Source organism: Haliotis rubra, unplaced genomic scaffold (genome assembly GCF_003918875.1).
Source record: "Haliotis rubra isolate DU_JTF1 unplaced genomic scaffold, ASM391887v1 Scf347, whole genome shotgun sequence".
Taxonomy (NCBI): domain Eukaryota; kingdom Metazoa; phylum Mollusca; class Gastropoda; order Lepetellida; family Haliotidae; genus Haliotis; species Haliotis rubra.
In genome coordinates, this window is record NW_025767021.1 from 336,572 (window position 1) to 358,972 (window position 22,401).

General features: G+C 39.4%; 2 protein-coding genes across 5 annotated transcripts; both read right to left on the bottom strand.

The window, feature by feature from the left end:
- Positions 1 to 1,070: 1,070 nt before the first annotated feature.
- LOC124284896 (sporozoite surface protein 2-like) lies at positions 1,071 to 2,183 on the bottom strand. Its single transcript, XM_046721026.1, has one exon. The coding sequence runs from the start codon at positions 2,181 to 2,183 to the stop codon at positions 1,071 to 1,073; it is 1,113 nt and encodes a 370-aa protein (XP_046576982.1).
- Positions 2,184 to 2,336: 153 nt separating this feature from the next.
- LOC124284874 (zinc finger CCCH domain-containing protein 4-like) lies at positions 2,337 to 14,465 on the bottom strand. 4 transcript variants are annotated; one of them, XM_046720998.1, is made up of 14 exons: positions 14,415 to 14,465; positions 10,173 to 10,678; positions 9,437 to 9,633; positions 8,844 to 9,103; positions 8,502 to 8,571; positions 7,906 to 8,070; positions 7,306 to 7,417; positions 6,843 to 6,952; positions 6,456 to 6,501; positions 6,063 to 6,204; positions 4,464 to 5,950; positions 4,012 to 4,109; positions 3,728 to 3,888; positions 2,337 to 2,968 (listed from the first exon to the last, which is right to left on the bottom strand). In XM_046720998.1, exons 2-13 carry the CDS (start codon positions 10,627 to 10,629, stop codon positions 3,859 to 3,861), a joined length of 3,174 nt encoding a protein of 1,057 aa, XP_046576954.1. In that variant the 5' UTR covers positions 10,630 to 10,678; positions 14,415 to 14,465; the 3' UTR covers positions 2,337 to 2,968; positions 3,728 to 3,858. The 4 variants fall into 4 exon arrangements, with proteins under 4 accessions (XP_046576954.1, XP_046576952.1, XP_046576951.1 ...); XM_046720996.1 differs by lacking the exon at positions 14,415 to 14,465 and adding an exon at positions 13,339 to 13,372; XM_046720995.1 differs by lacking the exon at positions 14,415 to 14,465 and adding an exon at positions 12,986 to 13,365.
- Between the last annotated feature and the right edge of the window lie 7,936 nt (positions 14,466 to 22,401).

A 22,401-nucleotide genomic window follows, 5' to 3' on the forward strand; every position in this document is an offset into this window, starting at 1 on the left:
AAGATTCGTCTTGGCCCTGGATTAATTATCAAATCATAAAGGAACAATTAGTTCACTAATAATTAATGGAAAGGAAAGCCTATATCAAAACTATTTTCAGAGAAGTGCTGGGGATATGTGAGATCACATGATACTCAGTAACAGTTATATTTGAAAGCTAAGCAGCATGTTGCTCTTTCTATAACAGAAAATGGTGCATATTTGCAAACTGTCATGGAAAATTTCTTGCCTTCAGTTAATATACATAATAATCACATTCATACACATACACACTATTTACCTCTCATTTGATTCATGCATCATACCATCAGTTCATTCAACAACACTGTGTAAGTTCTCCCTTCTGAGTAATTATTGAAGGTCATAGATACTTCAAATTCCACTTAAATTGTCAAGTATCCCCTTGTATAGTAACACAGAAGGTTGATACATATATATCAACCCAAACCCCAACTAATATGCAAGTTCAAACAGCATGGATATTTCATTTAGACACAACCATTCACAACTACTGGAATATGTTTAGAACATACAAAACTACCACATCTCAAATACACAGAAAACACACTGAGCAGTGCAGCACTATGCTCCTCTTAATATGAAAGAGTATGTCCAAATAAATATGTCACAGCAACTGTGACTGCCTCCAGACATATGGCCTGACCATATTTGTAAGTACCAAGTCCTGTTTATGACTTAACAAAGACTACATTGAGAGACCAAAAGCTTGTATAACATCTGAGTGTTGAAAGACATGAAGATTGGAACTTACACTTAATATCCTCTCATTTGTTTCTCTAACAAGGAAAGAAAGCAGGGTTCACATTATCACAATGTTCATGATATTTTATGTTTACAATTTCTAATTACAAACTCATCAAGAGATGAACAGAGACTTCCTATTGACACTGGCCTCATAGATCCTGAAATTGAACACAATGCGGACTTCAAATCTAAGGAGAGATTTGTGGTGCTTCTTTCATGTGATGAATGCTTTATGATGGAAATAAAGTGTAAAGTGGTGGTGATTGCACATGACCGAACGATAGGAAGTAAGGGGCAGTTAGACCCTAACAGAAAGGGGAAGCTGTGGGATCTATAGACTTAAACAGATCTTTGAGAGGTGGTTCATTGGGCATGGGGACTTGGGGTGGAATCATCACATCAGGAATGCCTGGTGTCACTGAATCTAGCCCCCCAGGTTGTTTGGGAAGGTCTGGTGGTGGTGGTGTTGATGGTTGTCCAGCCTGGGGGGCCGATGGAGCTCCAGTAACCCCTGGAGAATTGCTACTAGTCCTTCCCCAGTTCCCACCTTTGGTGGCGGGTTTAGTTGGATTAGAGCTTTGTCTGTTGTAACTATTGTAACCTGAACTGTCATCTGACTTGGAATCATCCATTCCTAATGGGGAACTATATTCCATACTACTTTTCCTTTGACCAGTAAACTTTTTCACAAGGATCCCCTTCTCTGTGGAATCAGAAGCAGGTTTCCTCTTGAATCTTGGATCATTTCTATAGTCAAACCTTTTCACAGACTGATCTGATTGAGAGTCAGACATGCCAGATTCTGATTCACTAGTATCAGCAGTTTCTAAGTTAGAAATTCTAGGGTCTGATAATTTTGGGGGTTCTAATAATGCTGAAGGCATAGCTTGATTCTGTCGAGGATCTAACTTGTTTTCAGAATTAGCACTTCTTGGGTCAGAGTTAGTTCTCTGTAGTCCTTGACTTCTTGAATCACTACTTACTCTAGGGTCACCCAACAACCTTGGATCATGACCTGCACTTAACCTTGGATCATTTTTGGGTGAAGAACCTGTTCTTGGATCAACTACTGATCCAGGCCCCTGCCTTGGATCTCCAACAATCCCCATACTGTTATTTGGGTCATCCTGAAGAGGCCCAATACCTGATCTTGGATCACCTCCTGATCCAGGACCACATCTTGGATCACCCCCTGACCTCGGATCACTTAAATGGGGAGGTTCATTATGCCCTCTTTGATCTGCATTCATCCTTGGATCAAACTGCATTCTCTGATCTGGGCCCATCCTGGGATCAAATGGCAGTCTGGGTTCAGGACCCATTCTCGGGCCAAATGGCATTCGGGGCATAAATGGCATTCTGTTACCAAATGGCGGCCTTGGTCTTGGACCCGGGCCCATTCTTTGATCAAATGGCATCCTGACATCTGGTCTTATCCTTGGTTCACCACTCTGGAATGAACCCGAAGCTCTGGGGTCATTAAGTCTCCCAGATCCATCATGACTATGTTGGCGGGACATATTTCTGGGGTCCTGTCTACCACCCGACTGTGGAGTGCCCTGTTCCTGAGTCGGCCTAGGCGAGGATCTTTGATTGGTCTGACAGGTAGGCTGTGAGACATGGGATTGGGTGTAGACTGCACTCTTTGTAAGCGGGGATCACTCCCACGAGAATCCAAAGCCTTTGCAATCTGCTCTGACACAGCTTTTTGCAAGCTTGAAAGACTTGGGGGTTGACTTGGCTGTTCACTGCTTGTTTGCACCCTTGGATCTGCTCGTCTTAACCTTGGATCTTGTGGTTTGGGAGCAGGTGCTTTTTCCTCAATGCTTAAATGGCGTGCTCTTCTAGGATCACTGTTTATAGGCTTTGGCACAGTCAAATCTTTTTCTCCATTCTGTGGTGAAGACAAAGGAGGTTTCACTTTTCCTACTCTGGAAATGTATTTTTTTGCACACGAGGGTCATTCTGGTAAGTTGGGTCATTTGGATCTACACCTTGTGGCATTGAATGATAGGGTTTCTGACCATTCAAACTGAAGTCTTTGATCCTGTATGTCATTGAAGTAAGGACTGCTTCTATCACAGGGAAGGAACCATTAATAACATCCTGGCTGGGTTGCTCTGACATTGAGTAATCTCGTATTATGTCTTTTGGTGATGCAGATCCCTTCATACTTTCTGTAGAATCATGTCTCTTTGCAGCCCTGAAGTAAAAATCATATTATTAACTGTTTTATTAATTTGTTTTGTAAAAGGAATTTTATGTACTATCGATGTAGGAATAGAAAAACAGTAACATTCTTTAGAAATTTATTGATACATGCATGAACTTTCTGATTAGAGTAGGCAACTTGCACCATACATTTATATCTTTCCTTAGTCATTTTTTTTCTCAGCACAAACCACCAGTCATAAAACAGCCAGGAACAATTAACTTTTAAGTGCAATGATCACTTGACTTTCAAAAGATATTTTGTGTTAATCACAATCAGAGTATAAGGAACAAAGCCTGTGGGCTTTTGTTAAAGCAACCATCACAGGGTTATTAATTCTGTTTGTTTGCTGTTTTGTTTCTGACTGCTGTCACAGAAACACAAAGGAAGAATCAAGATTTTCACTCAACGTTTTATTGTTCATATAATACAATGTAACCTGAAGACCCTTTATCTTTACTTTGTTATTACTCATAGCTACTACTTAGCTTGAGGCTCACAGGGTAGTAGAGCTGTTGGACCCTGAAACAGGCCAATAAATGTGTGTATTCGATGAATGTATTCATGCAAATTTTGGTTGCATTGTGAACCAAGCCTTTGATATATATTGAACACTTACAGAATTCATTTTTAAACTAACATAACTTCTATACCAAAACACTAATTTAAATAGCATAAAAACCTCTAGAAATAAAGTGTAATTGACACTCACAACCCATTTCAAAATGACTCTGAAACCGAGTTACTTACCTTGGTTTGACACTGTCTCTGACACCAGGGGGTGCTGACTGTGCTTTTTCTGGAATTGTCGGAGCCTGGTTTTTGATGGACTGAATCATCTGCATGATGTTGAAGGTGGATGCTGTGGGTGTGCTGCCCGCTTAGGGTGAACTGTGTGGTTGAGCTACAGGCTGAAGCAACAGACCAATGTTCATTAAAAGATGATTCAAAAGTTTATCAAATGGAATATGCTGCACTAGTAATGTTCACTGTTCATTTTAAGCTGTCACACAAAAGAAATGCTGCTTGGGTACCTGTTTGCTGAGATTCTTCAAGACATCCATTAATTTAGGTCCCCCTTCCAAATCTTCATCACTGGAGTACCAGTCATCATCTTCAGCATCCTGGGAACCTGAAATATCAAGAGGTAAACATTGTCATCAAATGTTGAACAAACATGACAACTGGAGCCAACCTACCACTGGTTCAAGGTGCATACTCATCTCAGATCAAGAATTATTTTATAACTTCTGAAATATCTAAGTCTTCTTTTGTTTCTGATGTTCATCAAAGATTACTAGCTAGATGACATAATACTGAAAATACCTTGCTTTATACATAGTCATGTTCAAATTAGTGAAGCGACATTGCCACTGCTTTGATTTAAACTCTCTATATCCATTATTCCAAGCACATTATTGTGTAAATTGATCAATTATTATTACAGCAAATTTTCTCATCAGATTCATCTTAGGAAACATCCTACCTTTAGCTGCACTTGGATCATCGCTTGTCTCAGTTGTCTCCCCTTGTTCACTCAGAGCACTGTCTTGTTGATGTTGTTGCTGCTTTATTCGCATGAACAAATTCCGTTGGGTTGGAGGTAAGTGACTAGGAATTTCCATCTCAATGGCCTTGTCACCTTCATTTTCACCTCCACCTTGTTCTTCAGAGATTTCTTGTGTATCTTCATTACTCGGTGTCTCATCTTCAGGTTTGTTTTCTTCTTTATCAGTTTCTTTTGTTTCAATATTTGGAACTTTACTGGAGTCTGTACTTAAAATGGGACTTTCTGGATCCTTGTCCTCTGATTTCACTGCTCTTGCATCACGATGAGCTGAAGGACTAGATATTGTGTCACTGGTATGGTTTGGAGATGTTTTGGGGTCTGCCACTGACACTCTTGGATCTCTACTTCTTCGTGGATCTGAAGCTGTTATTCTAGGTTCTTCTTTGACTTTAGTCTCAGATTCCTGTGGTGAACATCTTAGGTCACTGACTGATTGATTGTCTTGTTGTTCAGATGAAGCACTGCGAGGGTCTCTGTTAGGTTGAGCTTTGGCTCTTGGATCTCTTGCAAGGAATGGCACATTTCTTGAATCTTGAGATTGACCTCTTGCCTCCCATGAGTCTTTAGGGGGACCATCTACATCAAAAGGTCCCCTGGGATCTGGCAATAACGGTCTCTGGTTTCTTTGACCTAATTCTCTTTGTTCCATGGGATCCTTGTTCTGATTTCTTGGATCTGCTTGAACAGGAGGGCCCATATTTTGAGATCTAGGACCTCTTGGATCATTCCCCCGCAGATCTCTGGAATCAATGGACATACCCCTTGGGTCCAATCCTGATGGTGGACCTCTTGCATCCATCCCCGGTGGTGGCCCTCTTATATCCATTCCCTGAGGTGGACCCCTTGAATCCATTCCATGATGTGGACCTCGAGGATCCACACCTGGGGGTCTTCGTGGGTCCATTCCTTGGGATCTTGGATCTCTAGGATCCATGTGTTGGGCTCGGGGATCCCTTGGATCAAAAGGAGGACCTCCTTGAGCTCTTGGGTTACGAGGATCCATCATTGGCCCTCGACCTTGAGGTCCGTTATCTAAATGAAGAGGCCCTCTCTGGTCGTGGAAATTTGGTCCTGGACCTCTCATGTCAGGAGGTCCACCTGGGCCCCTTGGACCTCTTAGATCTTGACCATGCCCTGGGCCCATGAATAGGCCTCTGGGTCCTGGACCCATTCCTGGACCTTGCATTCTGGGTCCTTGCATACCAGGTGGAGGTCCTTGGTTCGGTCCCGGAGCACCTGCCCTAACCACCACTTCTGGTGGGGCGCCCCTCAATATTGCACCTATCATGTTGAGAACTGGAGGAACTGAGGCATGCTGCTGGGGAGGAGGGAGATTAATAGGAGGTGGTCCTGGGCCAGGAGCTTGTGGTGGAGAACCTGAATCTTGGTAGAAACCACTTGGTCTGAAAAAGACCAAATACAAAACACATTTCAGCATGGTATAAAATCAAGAACATATATCTCACAACACAATCAAAGAAAACTGAAAGAAAATGAAAGAGATGTTCTGCTCACCTAATGGACGGTGAAGCTGGGGTGGGTTTACGGGGACTAGGATTCTGTCCTGGGGGAAACACTTGAATATCAAACAGTGATGGGATCTTCTTTGTCAGGTCTCCTCCTACTCCTCCTTCCAGCAGGTGGCGTGGAGGGGAACCTAAATATAATCATTGGGTAAACTTATGTCAGGCTAGAGATATCACTAACCATTTGAAAGAACATGTGAATGTAATGTGGTCAGATGCAATTCAAACATTAGTCAAGAACAAATCTCAATCTGTTACTTCTGTTAAACAGGCAAATAACACTGTATACAATACTGTGTATGTGAAATTACCCCCTGATCTTTAAACTACAAAAAGAAAATAAACAGTATGAAGTTCAGTAAGAGTATCACAATACACTTACCAAGTAAGCAAGGCCTTGGCTTATCTGGCTCGTCACCATGTAGTATCTGAAAAAGAAGATTTTATATGTAACCATGGTGATGCCATTTCCCAAACAAAGCAGATTATGCAAAAAGTCATAGAGTCCATTTACTGTCTTCCTGAATGCCTCGAAAATATCAACACAGCACAATGAAATTCATGTATCCACTTCAGATCTCATGTCACATAAAGTTTTGTTGGAGGACTTTTAACTATGTCTTTTAATAATGAACATGGAAACTGGCATCAAAAACTCAAAGCAGCCTAGAATTCTCTGTCAAAAACATCTGCCATAAGCATGTGTTAGGGAAAAGAAAATCATGCCAGAAGCAGTCACAAAAGTAAGCCACTGAGGGGCAAATGTTACCTTATCCAGCAATGCCTTTGTTTCATCAGTCAGGGGTTCATGGGAAAACTTGCAGTTATCACCCTGGTAACAGTCTGCTCCGGTGTGGAAATACTTGCATGGATAATCATGTAACATGTTAAGGAAGACTCACTGAACAATACTATTGTATGCACTAGCATAAGTTAATCATGCCACACTGTTGACCTAAGTGGACACTTACATTTGAAACAAGTGGAATAATTTTGGACTTTGGCCTCAATAGAAGCATTTTAGCATGAGGTTTCAGCATGTAAACAATCATAACATTAACCTTGCTAATATGACTATTATGCTCAGACACACCATGTTTCATTATTATCTCTTCATGCAATGTCAACTTTTTATTCACTCAGCCATACAGATTATCAATACTGAATTTCAGGCAACAACAGTAAGTATTATAGTGGCAACACAAGATTGCCACATGGGACAGAAAGGATATCATGCATGTAGATACAGAAGTCTCCCTTGGAACAGTTTGACTGCAGGTAGAACTTGCACACTTCTGGTTTCTTAGGTGGTCGGAAGTCGTGATTGAACGGGCAACCACTTCCCTGCAAATGCATAAAGACAACAGAAAGTAAAGTAAACATCTCATCAAGTTTCCTAGATTTCAAACAGCATGACAACATATACACAACCATGAAACACAATAGGTTGACACTGACACTGCAATGGGATTCTTGAGGTTTTCTATGGTCGTTGATTCTCTATCTTATAACAATCGGACATCTCGACTTTTACGTTTAATTTCATACACTGCTTATTACATACTAATATTCTGCAAATAACTTGGAAATTTTAATATAAATTGTATATTGTATATATGATCATTCAAGGTGGGCAATTAGTGGAGCATGCTGCAAGCTTTATTAGGAACTAGGAAGCTAATTAAGAAGAGCAGCATGGAGTGCACGGGCGAATGGACAAGGAAGCCTATGGAAAAAAGTTTACAGTCGTTCCACTAAAAGTCCAAGCAAGAGAGAGAGGTGCAAGTCGTGAGATAGGATAAGTTTAAAAATTCAGTATCTATAAAGCTTACCTTAGCACATTTTCCTTCCATGTAGAACTTGCAGTGTGGCCTTTCATGACGAGGTATTTCTAACAGTGGTTTCTTCCTGGGTTGCACCGGGCCTTGGTTTTCACCTGATCGTCTTGGAGTTCTACTGATGTGACCTGCTTTCCTCTTCCTACCATGCGTTTGATTCTAAAACATAAAACATAAGTTTTTTAAACATTTTCACTATACCTTATGTATATGTATACATGGCAAACAAGTGTAAATACATTAAAATACTCAAGACAATAAGCATACATAATCACTAGCGAGTAAAAGTGGTTTTACACTACAAAGATATTCCAGTTTTCTGCTGCAAGAAAATATTCTACACTGGGTCAGTAAAACCTGTGGCTGACAGCATGAGCACACAAAAAACACTACCAGGGTACAATAACACTCTGCTAGTCAGGCCACACACTGTGGTTGATCAACAGTCATTAGTTGACTCACAGCATTGGACATCTATTGTTTATTTCACTAAAGAATTACACTGCGCAAGAAAAGGACTAACTTAAAACATGAATGAGAAGTCTGCATACTGTCGAAATACTTCAAAAGAGAAACAGTTCAAATGTTACCTGACTGTCAGTGTCCATGTAATCTCCATCATAACCAGGTCCGGGACCAGGCCTTAGTAAGTTATGGCCCCTGAAATGAGTAAACGTGTTGTTTACAGACACAGCATTTAGACAACATACCTAGCTGTATGCTACCAAATATTGGACTTCTTTCCCTTTCAACAGGTATATCACTGCTTACTCTTTAAGAACATATCAAAGGTTTTTGAATGTAGTGTACTGTTTAATGTTGCAATGAGCAGTTTTTCAGCTATGCAACAGGTTGCTGGTGAACCAAGCAAGAATCATGACCACAATAACATATCTCTGTAAATGAACACTTTATCAAGAAAGAACTCTCACCCGTCTTCAGAGTCTTCATCATACGATGGACTATCATAGAGTCCTGGAGGGCTGTCATACAAGTGGTCATATTGGCTAGGAGAGCTGTGTTTCTTTGATGGACTACGGTTGTGCCCTGGGCTGTCATATGGTCCAGATGGACTGTCATATCCAGGGCTATCATATGGCCCAGGTGGGGACCTGGACCTCTTGTCAAAGGACATCATGTCTTGATCTTCTGGGCGATCAGGATCTCTGTATTCTCTACCATGTCGCTTCCTCTGTGAAAATCATAAATCTTTTTTCAAACAATGTTAAGGACAAATTGACAGCAATGTCAAACAAAACATTTGGAAACTTTGAAAGTATAAATTTTATCAAATGTTCTGATTTTTCTACGACTTCTTCAAGTCTGTCATACAGCCTATATTTGGCAAGTCTACAGTTTCCGAAAATGAAGAAAGTCTCTTGGTTATTTCTTATCACATTTTTATTTTTATTAAGATACGTAAAACTTGTTTTTTTCTGTAAATATGTTCATTTCTGGAATAGACTGGGCTATATATTAGTCTAGGTTTCAATATCTTTTATCTGTAAATAAATCCACATTTAACCTTTTTTTCGCGATCTTTCCGATCATGTCTGTCTTTTTTGGACTTCTTTCTTTTCTTCTTCTCCTTTCGAGCTTTATCCCCTGATTCTTCCTCCCCCTCCTCGTTTCCCTCTCCCGATTCCTTCTCCTCCCCATGATGACGCTCATGTCGGTGACTATGTCGGTGCTCTCGGGACGAACTTGGAGATGATTTTGATGCTGAAAGCAAACCACCAGTGGTTGCATCACTCCATAAAATTAAATTTACCTGATTAGCAAAATGTAAAGATACAGTCCTTATGGATGCTGCTCCTTCACAGCTTTCTGCATACTTATCACCATTGCTTTTTAGAGGTCTCGGCATGATTTGCATGCTTACATGTTGTTTTGTTTGTTTAATACAATCAGAACAATAAAACACTGTATGAATATAAGTTACTAATTCAATTTCCAGCTTTTTAATGTCATAACAGACATTTGGGCTTGATGAAGTTCTTGGTAAATTTCCAATCATTAAGTTAGTTTTGTATATAGACCGATTTTTATGGTATTAATTTATTTACTATGTTGTTTTCATGATGCAAAGATTCCTTTCAAAATCTCTCCCTCCAAATAATCTAATGATGCCATAACATTTCAGAATCAATTTCCACCATTTAATTTCTTTCCCATTCCCTCGTCATCAAACTGTTCAAAATTCTGTCTCAGTAAATTCTGTAAATATAAGTTAACTTTAGAATTATTGTTCAGGATCTCACATTCATTATTTGGATCACTTGAGGCTTTCTTTGATGGGGGAGGCCTTTCTTCATCTTCTTCATCAGCTATTTCTCCATCCTCCAGAATCTCTCCATCTTCTAGGTCACCAGTATCTTCATCATCATCCTCATGTCGATGTTTTCGAGAACCTGCTGACCGCTCGGCCATCCTTAGCTGATGTCTGCGGAACTTCTTATGTCTGTGTGTGTGCCTGTGTCCACCTGGGGAGTCATACACACTGTCATTCTCCTTGTTGTCATATTCCAGTCCATTCTTACTGACCTTGCCAGCATCATCCATCTCATCAGGGTAAGAGTTGTCTCCCTTGACTCCAAAGAATTCATGTTTCCTTCCATACTCTTTCTGGTCTACAAAGTCATCTGTCATCAGTGGCTGTGTATCATTATCATCCTCGCCATCACTGGGATCAAGATGTTCCACATCATCTACTTCCATCGTGATGGATCAGTACTCATGAAAGTCCTTGGATTTCATCTGGTGTTATCTGTGGAAATTTTAAATAAGGTTCTTAACTGGGCCCATCCAACTATCAACTTGTGAATAATATAACGTCATATCTTTCACAAGAAAATATTACACATGAAAAAGCTATCTTGATTTTCAAAAAACAGTTAACATGGTTAAGGTATCAACTGAAGTTACTTATGGAAAATGAGCTCCTACAGCTGAAAACAAATGTCAACCTATCAGAAGGCAAAACCAATATTCTGAATATTTGTGTAGTGCTTGCAGTGTGTGAAGGGGTTTTTTGAGCCGCAATCAGAAATTTCACAGGGGCAATAAAACCTCCACTCATAACCACCCCACCCCTTTTTAAACTTTAGTTCAGGGGTAGAAGGGAAGTAAGTAATGGAGAATCAATAATGCAGGGCCAGGATTAGGTTGCCTTAACACAGATCAAATTAGAGCATCGGTTACTGACAGAAATCTCTCTAACAGCAGCAGTGAGCATTGAGTCTGCATGAGAAACCAGTGCTTCATAGTATGACCAATTATACCCACACCCTGTGACAGATACACACAATTGACTAAGTCATTGAATGATTAATCTCATTATCCATCTTACTCAGCTTTAAAAACAAGCATTGGTCCTACCTATTCTGACCAAGAATACAAATGAAGTATAAAATTAACTTTCAAAATTCCTAAAAATTTGTAAATGTTTCACATTTTCACAGAGGTTATTCTTTTGAATTTGAAGTGCTTCAGAAAGCTATTTGGGATTATGATTATCTTTTGTGTTCTCACTAAAAGATAATATTTTAATTTATGATTTGGGTCATAAAGTCAATAATCTGAGAGTTGGACACAAGCTGAGGCAAACTGAAATAATAAACATCATCCAATTATGCTTTTGGACATCTTACTTTGTTTACTCTCACTGTAACAAGGGTTGTGTCACAAGGACATTGTAAATATCTGATGATGATGAATAAGTATGTTACATGTATTACAATATTTTAAGGGATAATTGATAAAACAATGGATGTACTAAGTTGTTTCGAAAACTCCAATAGGAGGATACTATATAATATGAATGTATTTGTAATAATTTCATTTTTATGTCCTTTTCATATCATCACAACTGATTCTCAAAATTTAAAATTAAAACATGCACATTATTTTCTGACATTATACAATTTGATTTTTTTGGTTGGTAACTTTCAAATATCAAATAATTATGGAGGAAAGTGTAAAGAAATGTGAAATGTACCTGGATGACCTTTGCAATAACAAAGGGATAATACTTGGGTTTTTACCTCTGATGTTAAACTTTTCTGTTCGAAATATCTCTTCACAATTCAAACGCCAGATATTTTCAATGTTGTATCTCAAACCTGAAGGTTCAGAGATTACGTTTGTTTACAATGTTATTGTTACACTGTACATATCCACATCAATGTTTGTGTGACAAAGCAAATTACATTTCATTCTCAAGGTGTGTGAAAACATTGATAGCTGTCATATGCTGTTGTGGTATCCAGTTACTTTCATATGTCAATCTAAAACAACAATGATACGATATGTCGTCCGAAAATAAGTTTGACTGAGCATGATTGAACTAATGTAGACCATGTCTCTGTGTGCGCGACAATGTTGTGGCAACAGCTGACGGATATACGACCTTCCCCTTCATGACGTCATAAAATAGGCCATGCGTATAATGTTATCGAAGTCCTAGTGAGTTGAATACCGTCCTTAATTTTCACTTTTGTTAATATGTACTCACTCTGGTTATATGGATATAGATTTAAAGAAAATAATAGATGCAGTAGCCACACGAAATATGGTAAATGTGTCTTGTGAAAGGATTTGTCACGTGCGCACCGAACTACTTCCAACGGTATTACTACACAGCTTATGTTCAATGACGAACGGTTTTCTCGTGGAGAGCGGGAGGCGTACTTTTCCTCTACTGCCGCGACAAATGAACTTGTAGCATTCCCTGAACAATTAAATTTGTCATGTCAATTTACCAGATCACATAAACAAACCACTTATAAAATCCAATTCACAAAAACATACTGCCTTTTCAACAGATTTGGCATGCATCGGTGTAGATATTTGAACAATGTCTATATCCGACATCATACAATATTATCTGTGAGCGCAGAATCATTTATCATACTTTACCAATTTACATCACTGATTTCATTGCTGATATTTTGTCTGAAATAATTTCACCTTTCCGTGATAAAAGCACGGTCACTGTGTAAACCCGTTTACGCAGGTGTGGTGGACATGACACGTCTACACCTCATTAGCATAATTTATGCATAAACTTTGTTACCTTCGTTTTCAGTTAAATTGCATCCTTGAATCGAAGTTTTACTAGCCTAGGCTTACAAATATTGCCTAGACTTCAGCAGAAGAAGTCTCGTCGAGCTTATCAGGTTATTTCGTCCGATATTGCAAGGCCTTATCCGAGTTTCCTTTGTCTGCTAGAAATGGCTTCTCTCTGTGAGGAGCAAAGAGGGGTCGTCTAGCGAGGGAACTTTTATCGGAAAAGGGAACTATACCGGACTACAATAAGTCTCACAGACTTAACACATCAGACATAGATAAGATGAGGAATGACATAAGTTTTCAGCTCCAGACAAAGTCCGATTAAGGTGCTTTTTTCCTGCTTTCTTGGTCACATACCATTCCTCACAAAACGCAATATGGCGACGTGATGTCATGAATCACGTGACCTGAATGTAACTGGAAATAACCCGTTTAGGGCAGCCTATTTATACTACAGGGGTGTGGAGCTTTTTATTTAAGGTTTTATAAATACGTATTAAGAAGATGCATGGTGATAAAGCCCCGCGAAGTCGATCATAAATATATATATTAACATTAATCGCAACATCTGGTATTAGTTTTTAATCAAGCGACATATTAGATTTTGGTATTTTTCCACAACATATCCTTCATAACCTATAGGTAAATATGGACTGTACCATCTACGTAGGGCGCTTCGGCACACTTAGGAGAATTTAGCTTCTTGTAAAATGCAACGATATTACGTACAAGAACATCAACATTTTTACAAAAATAGTAAATGCATGGGGGTATGTTATAAGGGATGAACTCACAGTTTATGGATGTACTGTGGATTAGTGATTGATGTTGGTTGTTAAAACAGGATGTGATTTACGCATCGCTTGTGCCCCCACTATACAGATTCTCACATATTTGTATGTAGGTCACTGGGCCTGATAATAACAGTTATTCATCAAGCCAGTATTTCCTAGGGATATCAACATTATCCTAATTACGTAGTCAACGTGTACGCTATCAAATCATCTTAAACAGATGACATAGTAATTTAATGTTAGGCATAAACGTTTAAGTATAGTGAAGAGGATAAGAATGAGATATTATAAGATTACATAGTACACGAGTTCAACTGCAACCATTAAAAGTAACTGTCTCCTATGATTTATCTAAAACAAACTAAGTCACAAAACAATTACCAATTTAGCTTACAACCGATTTTCAATAATATACTAGCAACCCAAATGAAGTACGGTTTTTAAGAAAATGTGAAAACGACCGTTAATATAGTCTGTTGTTTAACCCACTTGTCGTGTCTCCTGTCATCATTTCTCATCCCTCTACCTCTAAGGTTTACCTATGTCAACCAACCACACTATCTCCAGTATCTTCGGGTAATATCACTGTTGTCAGAAACAGTTCTTCTCGTTTGTGTTTGTCCATAACAAGAGGTTTACCCTATTTCACGACGAGCAGCAGTCTCCGAAGTTTATAGCCATCCATTTATACAAGTTGCGTGTCACTAGAATAAAAGCGATTACCCGCATCTGGGCCTGAGGCGAGTTGAGCCAGCCTTTGTTATTGTCTCGAATGTCACAATTCGTAAACCCGGTACTGTCGGCTTACATACGTGACATCGTCTATTCATATTATTCGAATGAAGATAATTTTATGGTGCTTTGTTATTTGTATTTTATGGACTTTGACTAACAAGTCAGTTAGTTGTCGTTTAGGTCGTTAATCTGAGTCAAAATATGTGCACGTTTGTTGCTATTATACAATTGGCATTTCAGTTGAATCGAGACTTTCAGTGTACACCACCATCCCAACACAGTACAAACAAGTTACGTTTCGGGGTAAACATGAGTGCAGACATGAAAAGTAAATATGTATATATTAATATATATTGTATATATATTATGAAGAAAGATATCGGAACTATTATTATACACGATAAATATAGTATGTGTAGTTGATTGAGGACCTGCAGTGGATACAGTCATACAATATTTTGATTGAAAATTACCTTCATGACAAGCATTGTCTATAAAAAGAAAAATGTTTTTAAACAACTTTACAGGAGATATTTAAAGATATTTGAAGTTGTTTTTTTATAAGAGCAAGGAATTAATGCATGTGCGAAGATTTTGTTATTGTTTGGACAGTCAACGAATGTCTGAGGATGTAACTGTATATTCACCATAACTTAGACAGTTTCACCTTCTACCCTGTATGGTTCAGGGCTGCATATATCTGGTATTTAGGTGTATCTGCCTCAGTTTCTATGTCCAAATTTCGGAATCAGGATCTTAATTAAGGTAGTGGTAATCTATGATCCTTGCTATTTACTGCTGAAACCTCACGTATACATCTTTATAACTATGTTATAATGTTTCATCGGAGATCATCATACCGTCTGCAAGTATTAATAATACGTGCATGGAGTAGAACTGAAGATGGTTGGTGACGGATGACATATATTTATTACTAATCTGAACAGATAATGCATTCATTTAGACATTTACTATAATTATTAGATGGTCACGGCTTTGACTAAATTATCATTGCGATATCTATGAAAATTTAAATATTATCTGCACTGCAGATTGTAATACATTACAATGAAGCTTTGTCCAGTGCTATTGTGCTTTGGCAATGTAATACATATAAACATATCGACACAGGTAAAACAAGGTTTTCTATCAGCTTATAATCTGCTGTACATCTGAGGAAATATACTAGCCAGTCATTTTATCTAACTTAATGCCTAAAGGGTTGGAATAAATTTGACATTTTAAACTTGCAAATTTTTCATGTCATATATATATGCATGCACATATAGTGCACTTTGAATCTTCAAAGAAAATACATTAGTATGATATCTGGGTGAAATGGGACGTTCGATCTATTTTGAAACAAAAGCGAAATTTATTTGGTGGACGACTGAACTGGTGAGTTGTTTTCTCCATTTACAACAGGCGATAATTACTTGACAAACAGACTTGTTTTGAAACAGAAGCGAAATTTATTTGGGGGACGGTTGGACAGGTGAGATGTTTTCTCCATTTACAGCAGGCGATAAGTACTTGACAAACAGACATCTGTAATTCTCAGGGTATCAAAGGATGTATTTTCATCTGTGTGCAGGATTGTGTAACACCTCGAGTCTGGGCTTAGCAGGTATATGGTGTGCACGCTGAGTGTGCGGGGTATCCCTGCTGGCGAGAGCAGATGGCTGACCTAACTATTCACGTCTCAAGCTGCGTGCGCCCTGGCCTCGGGCCGCCTGGAAAACCGTCAGGCCGACATCGCGCTGTGATCATCATGATGTGTTGTCGGAGTTGCTTCCCTTTAACTGTTTGGGATTAATGTTTCGTTTGCATGACACATGTACTTAATGAAAAATCCGCTCTGCCAATTCAGTACATCCTCGATTGGGCTGCATGACAAAATTAAATGTCTTTCAGGCACATTTCTTTCTCAGTTTTGAGTAGGACAACATACCTGCTTTATCAAATGACCAGCGGGAGGAACTCTTATTTTTCCCACCAACTTACTTGGGCACAACACCAACATACTTGGGCACACGGCTTTTTAATTAGGATTATTATGTAGATTATATTAAGTAGTAAGGTGTATGGCACTGTTTCCATATAATTAAATTTAGCAATAAGAACACCTCGTAGAATCTTAGTTATGTTTTATACTTCTTTATATTCATGTTCCATAGATCTGCACAGTAAGCTTTACTCTCAGTTTAACCTTCACTAATTGTCACACTCTGCATGCTTACATCACGCCTTGCCCCAGCTCCCGGTCATTTCTGTTGTTCCACTGATAGGCCAAGTTGGTCACAGCTTAACTTGAATGTGAAGATTTAAACTCACTTGCTCTCTATTACTTCTGAAGGAAGGAGACCGTTATTTCTAGAGATAGGAATTTCATATGAGGATTTGAGGTAGGTTCATATTGTATAAAATGTTGTATTTTGTATGGAATAGTTTCCTGTTTATTATAATTAAAAATATGATTTACTAGAGGATACAGCTTTTTGAGAAAGGTTAGGTGCACGCTCTTGAGATATAGGGGGTGGGGTGGGGTGGATGCACACTTCATTTTCACGAGAGTTTCAATGGTCATTTAATAAACTTTCAGGACAAAAAAACACTGTTGTGTTTGGGCGTTTGAATCAAATATGGTGCTGGTGTGTTTCAGCACCCTTGTTTTTCGCTGTTTTTAACAATGTTTCATTTCACTCAAACTCAACGAATATTGAATCAGTTGCTTCACTGCATGTTCCAACATGTCGTTTAAAGTGCCCATTAAGCACACAAAAAGTTGCATTTACCTTAGAGTATAAATGACCTCACCACGTTTCAGTTTATATATGACTATCAAATTTTAGGGTGTTCCCATATTTTTTGTTTGTAGTATATATATTGTTCTCTGCATACCCACTTATTCGTTATGCAGATCTGTGATTGTGCAGTCACCGTTTTATCAGCATGGGTATAACCAGGGATACTCTATTTATGAGTCTCCCTGGTATAACCAACCTGGTATGTAAAGCCAATACCGATTCATTACATGTATGCTATAAATGAACTCATTATAATATTTCCTAATTGTATAAATGTATTGATATTTTGTAACACTGTAACTTGCTTTACAGTTCAGATGTATTCAACTAGATGTATATTATAGACTTACTGAGTAATTTAAAAATGTGTACATATTTCTCCGCTCCAAGGAACAGAATCTTCTGTGCATTCAGAACAGTTAAAATTTGTCTTATGCAACAGCCTCAGAATGGAATCATCTCCCACAACATTTGAGAGAAATAAAAGAACTATCAACCTTTCGAACAGCACTAAAGACCCACCTTTTCAAAAAAGCCTTTTCGTCCTGACATTAGCGCTTTGAGTATGCATTGTGCATGGAAATATACGCTTTATAAATGAACTATTATTATTATTCTTATTTATCAGATTCTGTTATGTATAATTCTTTACGTTCTTTCAGGCTGTCTCATACATAGACGTGAAATAACGCCCCGCCGCACAACACGCAGACGCTTGTATTCTTTCCACTAACATGGCGCTGTTATATATATATACTAGCCACATAAAGAAACTGTGCATTGTCAAAATATTATCCCAGTTGATAAGTACGATAACAATGTCAAAGGTACATATAAACTTTAATGGAGGGATCATGAGACCATAACAAGTCGGGAGAATTTCAATTGAAAAGTCAATCACAATGATGTCACGAGTCCACAAGCGGGACAGGGGTCAAACGACCATGTCACAAGCTCAATAACGGGTATGTCCATCATCGGCATTGAAAACAGCAGTGCACCGACGACGCATAGAGCCTATCAAACGTGCAAGGAAGGCTTGTGGGATGTCACGCCAGATTCTCTCAAGTTCTGTTGCAAGGTCAAGGACGTTATCTGGCGGATGAGGAAGACGGCATAGACGTCGATCCATCTCGTCCCAAACATGCTCTATCGGGGTGAGATCCGGTGAATTTGCAGGCCAAGGCAGTAAGTCAACGTTGTGGTGTTGCGCCGATTGAGGGCGGGCATTGTCCTGTTGGAATGTTAACCCAGGGCCATGACGTTGCAGAAAAGGAATTGCCACAGGTCAAAGAATCTGATCCCTGTAGCCCACACCAGTTAAGTTGCCCTGAACAATCACCAAAGGAGTTCTTTGGCGTTCCACCCCAAATCATCACGTAACCACCACCAAAGCGATTCCTCTCCAAGACACAGGCCTGTGCATAACGTTCTCCCACGCGTCTATAGGCACGTTGACGTCCATCACTATGGGAAATGTTAAACCTGGACTCATCTGTAAAAACATTTCTCCACCGAAACAAGGATCTGCGGACATGATTTCGGCACCACATTCGGCGAGCTTGTCGATGACGTTGTGTCAGGATAGGCCGTATGGCGGGACGTCGTGGTCTGATCCCGCGATGACGTAAACGTTGTCGAACTGTGTTGGGATGGATACGGCGAAGTCCTGGGATGGTTCGGGCAGTCATCACTGCAGTCTGAAACCTGTGGCGAAGATGGGTCACCCTTATCCATCTGTCTTGTCTTGGCGTTGTTACACGTGGAGGAAAGGAGGTCCAGAACGTGGCCGATCGATGACGTCATTTGTGTTCTGGTAGCGTCTCACCAGTGCAGAAATGGTGTTCCGGTGGCAGTGGAAATGTGCAGCCACTTGTCGTTGAGACATTCCCCAAGGACCATCCCAATGGCCTCATGACGTTGTGCAGACGTGAGCCTTGGCATGCTATGCGTTTCAATACCCGTTTAATTTTTTGAACGATTGCAAGGGCAGGGGTTGAGCTTTCCAAAGTGACAGTATTGTGTGGCATTCATTTGCTCTGTTTCTCTTTCCCGGGAATGCACGTGCAACAACGTATTGCACGTCTCAAGGACGAACCCACTGACGTCACGGAACGTGGCACGTGAATGCATGTTGGATAAATGTCACTAATCTCTGAGTTTAAATCCTTATGTGTCTACACAGGTTTGATAAATTGAGATTTTAAATTTGTGCATGCAGTTTCTTTATGTGCCTAGTATATAACCGCTAACTTGTACCGCACATCAAACACACTGACTTCAACCATAGCACTGTTTGTGTACATATTTTTACCAATGAAACTGGAAACAGTATACACCTTGATGCTAGTTATTTACGTTACAAGCCTCTGTGCAATGAACAACACAAACACAGAAGGCACATGATGAACAACACCAATGCAATATGGCACACGATGAACTTTTTCTTTGTCAGTAGTCAAACATGTCACTTTACGTTAGGCGTTGTTTGTGTTGTTTAATTGCCTGTACACATGACTGAAGCGCCGTGTATGACTAAAGTGACTCGCGGTGCATGAAGACGGGATTTATACGGGAAAACATTAGACAATACCTCATCCTTCACGGTATCGTCCTGGGGTTATCTCCGTGTAACCATGGTGAAACGTATACGTTGAGATAACACGTATTACCAACTAACCATTGAAATGACAACACACGATATAAACACAAGACATAACAAACAATGTGACCAGTGATTTGTGTTTTAGTCACGCACCTTCATTGTGCACAGAAGATGTTGAAACGGGTAGATGTAGTGTAAGTCTGTAAACAAAATTCCTATTTGTGAGACAATAGCGTTATAATTTTCTGACTCCCGACTGTCCCGAACATTCCCCGACCCTTAGTACCATATCCACGACGCCCCCACACTGAATGTGTTACCTTCGTTTTCACGCACATGTTGGGGGATCAGGTTACATCACGCCCTACTTTGGACTATGTTTTTGTTTACTGGTTCACGCGTTGTGCTGTAAAATTGCATAATAGTATGGCTATACTGCATGGAGTAACAGCGCCATCTGGTTGATGTAAGATGGGTCGTGGGGGAGTGATGTACACCTTTCAATCGTCAGCAAGCGGATATTTTCAACACATGGACCAAAAAACCCAAAAACGCTTGGACAGCCAGTAATAATTTGTGTCCACAAGAACATAGATATTTGACAGGTAATTGTCGTTGTAGAAAATACAACATTATTCCAGAGCGTCTTATGTCATTCTGATTTCCTGGAATGAAGGAAGTATATGGAGCTCAACCAGCATCGACTCCCCATTATGCTGTTGGTTCATATTTTACGGACGCTTCATAAAATGCACAACTGTAACGTTCTGTCGTGACTTTAGCGTGAAGGAGAGGACTCCCGAGTCCTGTGCTACTAAACCCAAGCACGGTTGATTTTACCAACTGACCCTTCCAGATTAATTAGGAGATAAACATACTGTGATGGAAAATCAGAGGTATATAACGAAATTATAATAGCTCTAAATCTGTGTAATCAACTTACAACGTATGTAAGTATGACAAAACAATCTAATCAAGTATACAGGTAGACCATATTCATCTGTCAGTATATTTGTTGTTAACCCAGAGTGTGCACAAGTTAAAGGGAAAAAGGTTCACAATGTCCCCCGGTAAATAAGTCTGCATCCCTGTTAAAACAGACAGTCCACAATTCCCAGGTAAATGAGTCTGGAAATCAGTTATCTTGACAGCACAAATTTCAAGTACTGAAACTCCAAGCAGTGTTTCATAATGGATGCTTCCAGATATTCTTTCCAACCTGTGTAATCAGGAAAGCTGGATTGTTTAAATATGAGTTGCCTACAATGCTTGATCGTTCATCCACACACTCAATCACTGTGTGAAAATGGTATCACCAGTCCTTGAATATCTTTGTTGCATTCTGTCTGAAGTAAACTGATAACATCCACCCACTCAGAAAACGTTATCTTCAGCTACAGTATTTATGTCTTCTTCATTCAATGGTAAATGTATTTTATATGTAATTTCAAATGCAGATCTATGCCAAAACTCTTCTTCAGAAAGAATACACAATGACATTTGGAAGTTGTCAAAGGGAACCTGTTATATTTGGGATTACACTTTCTCAGCAAAGTACAAATTCAAGTACTCTTCTGAGTTCAGTTCCCACCCGCATTCGAACCCACACTGTCAGAGTGAGGCACCTACTACCTATACTCATTATTATGATCCAACATCCGTGCTTCAAACAGGTAACAATTAACATTGAGGTGTTCGGTAAGATAAATACGTTGTTCACTGGTCCCTCGGGCTCAGGGAACATAAACAAACATAGAGGGTACATCAACCCATGTCCCCCTCGGGACCAGTGAACAACTTCTGTTTCATTCAGTAATTCAGTCATAAACCATCAAGTAAAAGTCTTCTTTTTGTATGCATTCAAATGCGAGACGTCCAGCTGCATTGCTACACTAATGAACTTAGGATTGTTTTAAAGTGACAGCCCACTCAGATACCATGCAACAGTTTGAACACTGACACATGCAGACCAACAGATAGGGTGATAACAATTACAGACAAGCTTTGTTGTTTGTCACAGTGTTGAATCCATGAATCACATGTCTTCCAGTTGAAGTTACCCAGGTAATCATTTACATGTGCACAGGCCTTCAAACAGCTGAAACTTAAAAGTTTGTGCTTCTCTGCCATTTTGCAAAATAGCCTTTAACCTTGACCATCAAGGTTCAAGTTAGGTGAGCACTTGAGTATGTACAGTTTGCCTCTTGGCCACTGCATGGCCTTGGCGTACCATCTTGACCCTATCTGTCTTGCATAGTAAGTATTACCTACTATGTTGTAATGAACTTTGGTTTGACCTGGCATGTGATTGACCTCCTGACCTTCCACTCTCCAGATAGACAGATGCTCTGGTCACTAGACCATGGTGGTGGTCAGCGATAAAGAAATTTAACCTGAATCCATAATGACATCAGGGCTCTACATAATATTTTAAACCATTAAGTATTTCAATATGTGGTATTGATTATTTTTTTTAAAA

Coding starts and splice junctions, on each gene's coding strand:
- LOC124284874 (XM_046720998.1), bottom strand. CDS start 10,629: ATGGAAGTAGATGATGTGGAACATCTTGATCCCAGTGATGGCGAGGAT. Junction 8,071..8,501: donor ACATGGACACTGACAGTCAG/GTAACATTTGAA, acceptor TTTATGTTTTAG/AATCAAACGCATGGTAGGAA. Junction 4,110..4,463: donor TGATCCAAGTGCAGCTAAAG/GTAGGATGTTTC, acceptor TTGATATTTCAG/GTTCCCAGGATGCTGAAGAT.
- LOC124284896 (XM_046721026.1), bottom strand. CDS start 2,183: ATGCCATTTGATCAAAGAATGGGCCCGGGTCCAAGACCAAGGCCGCCA.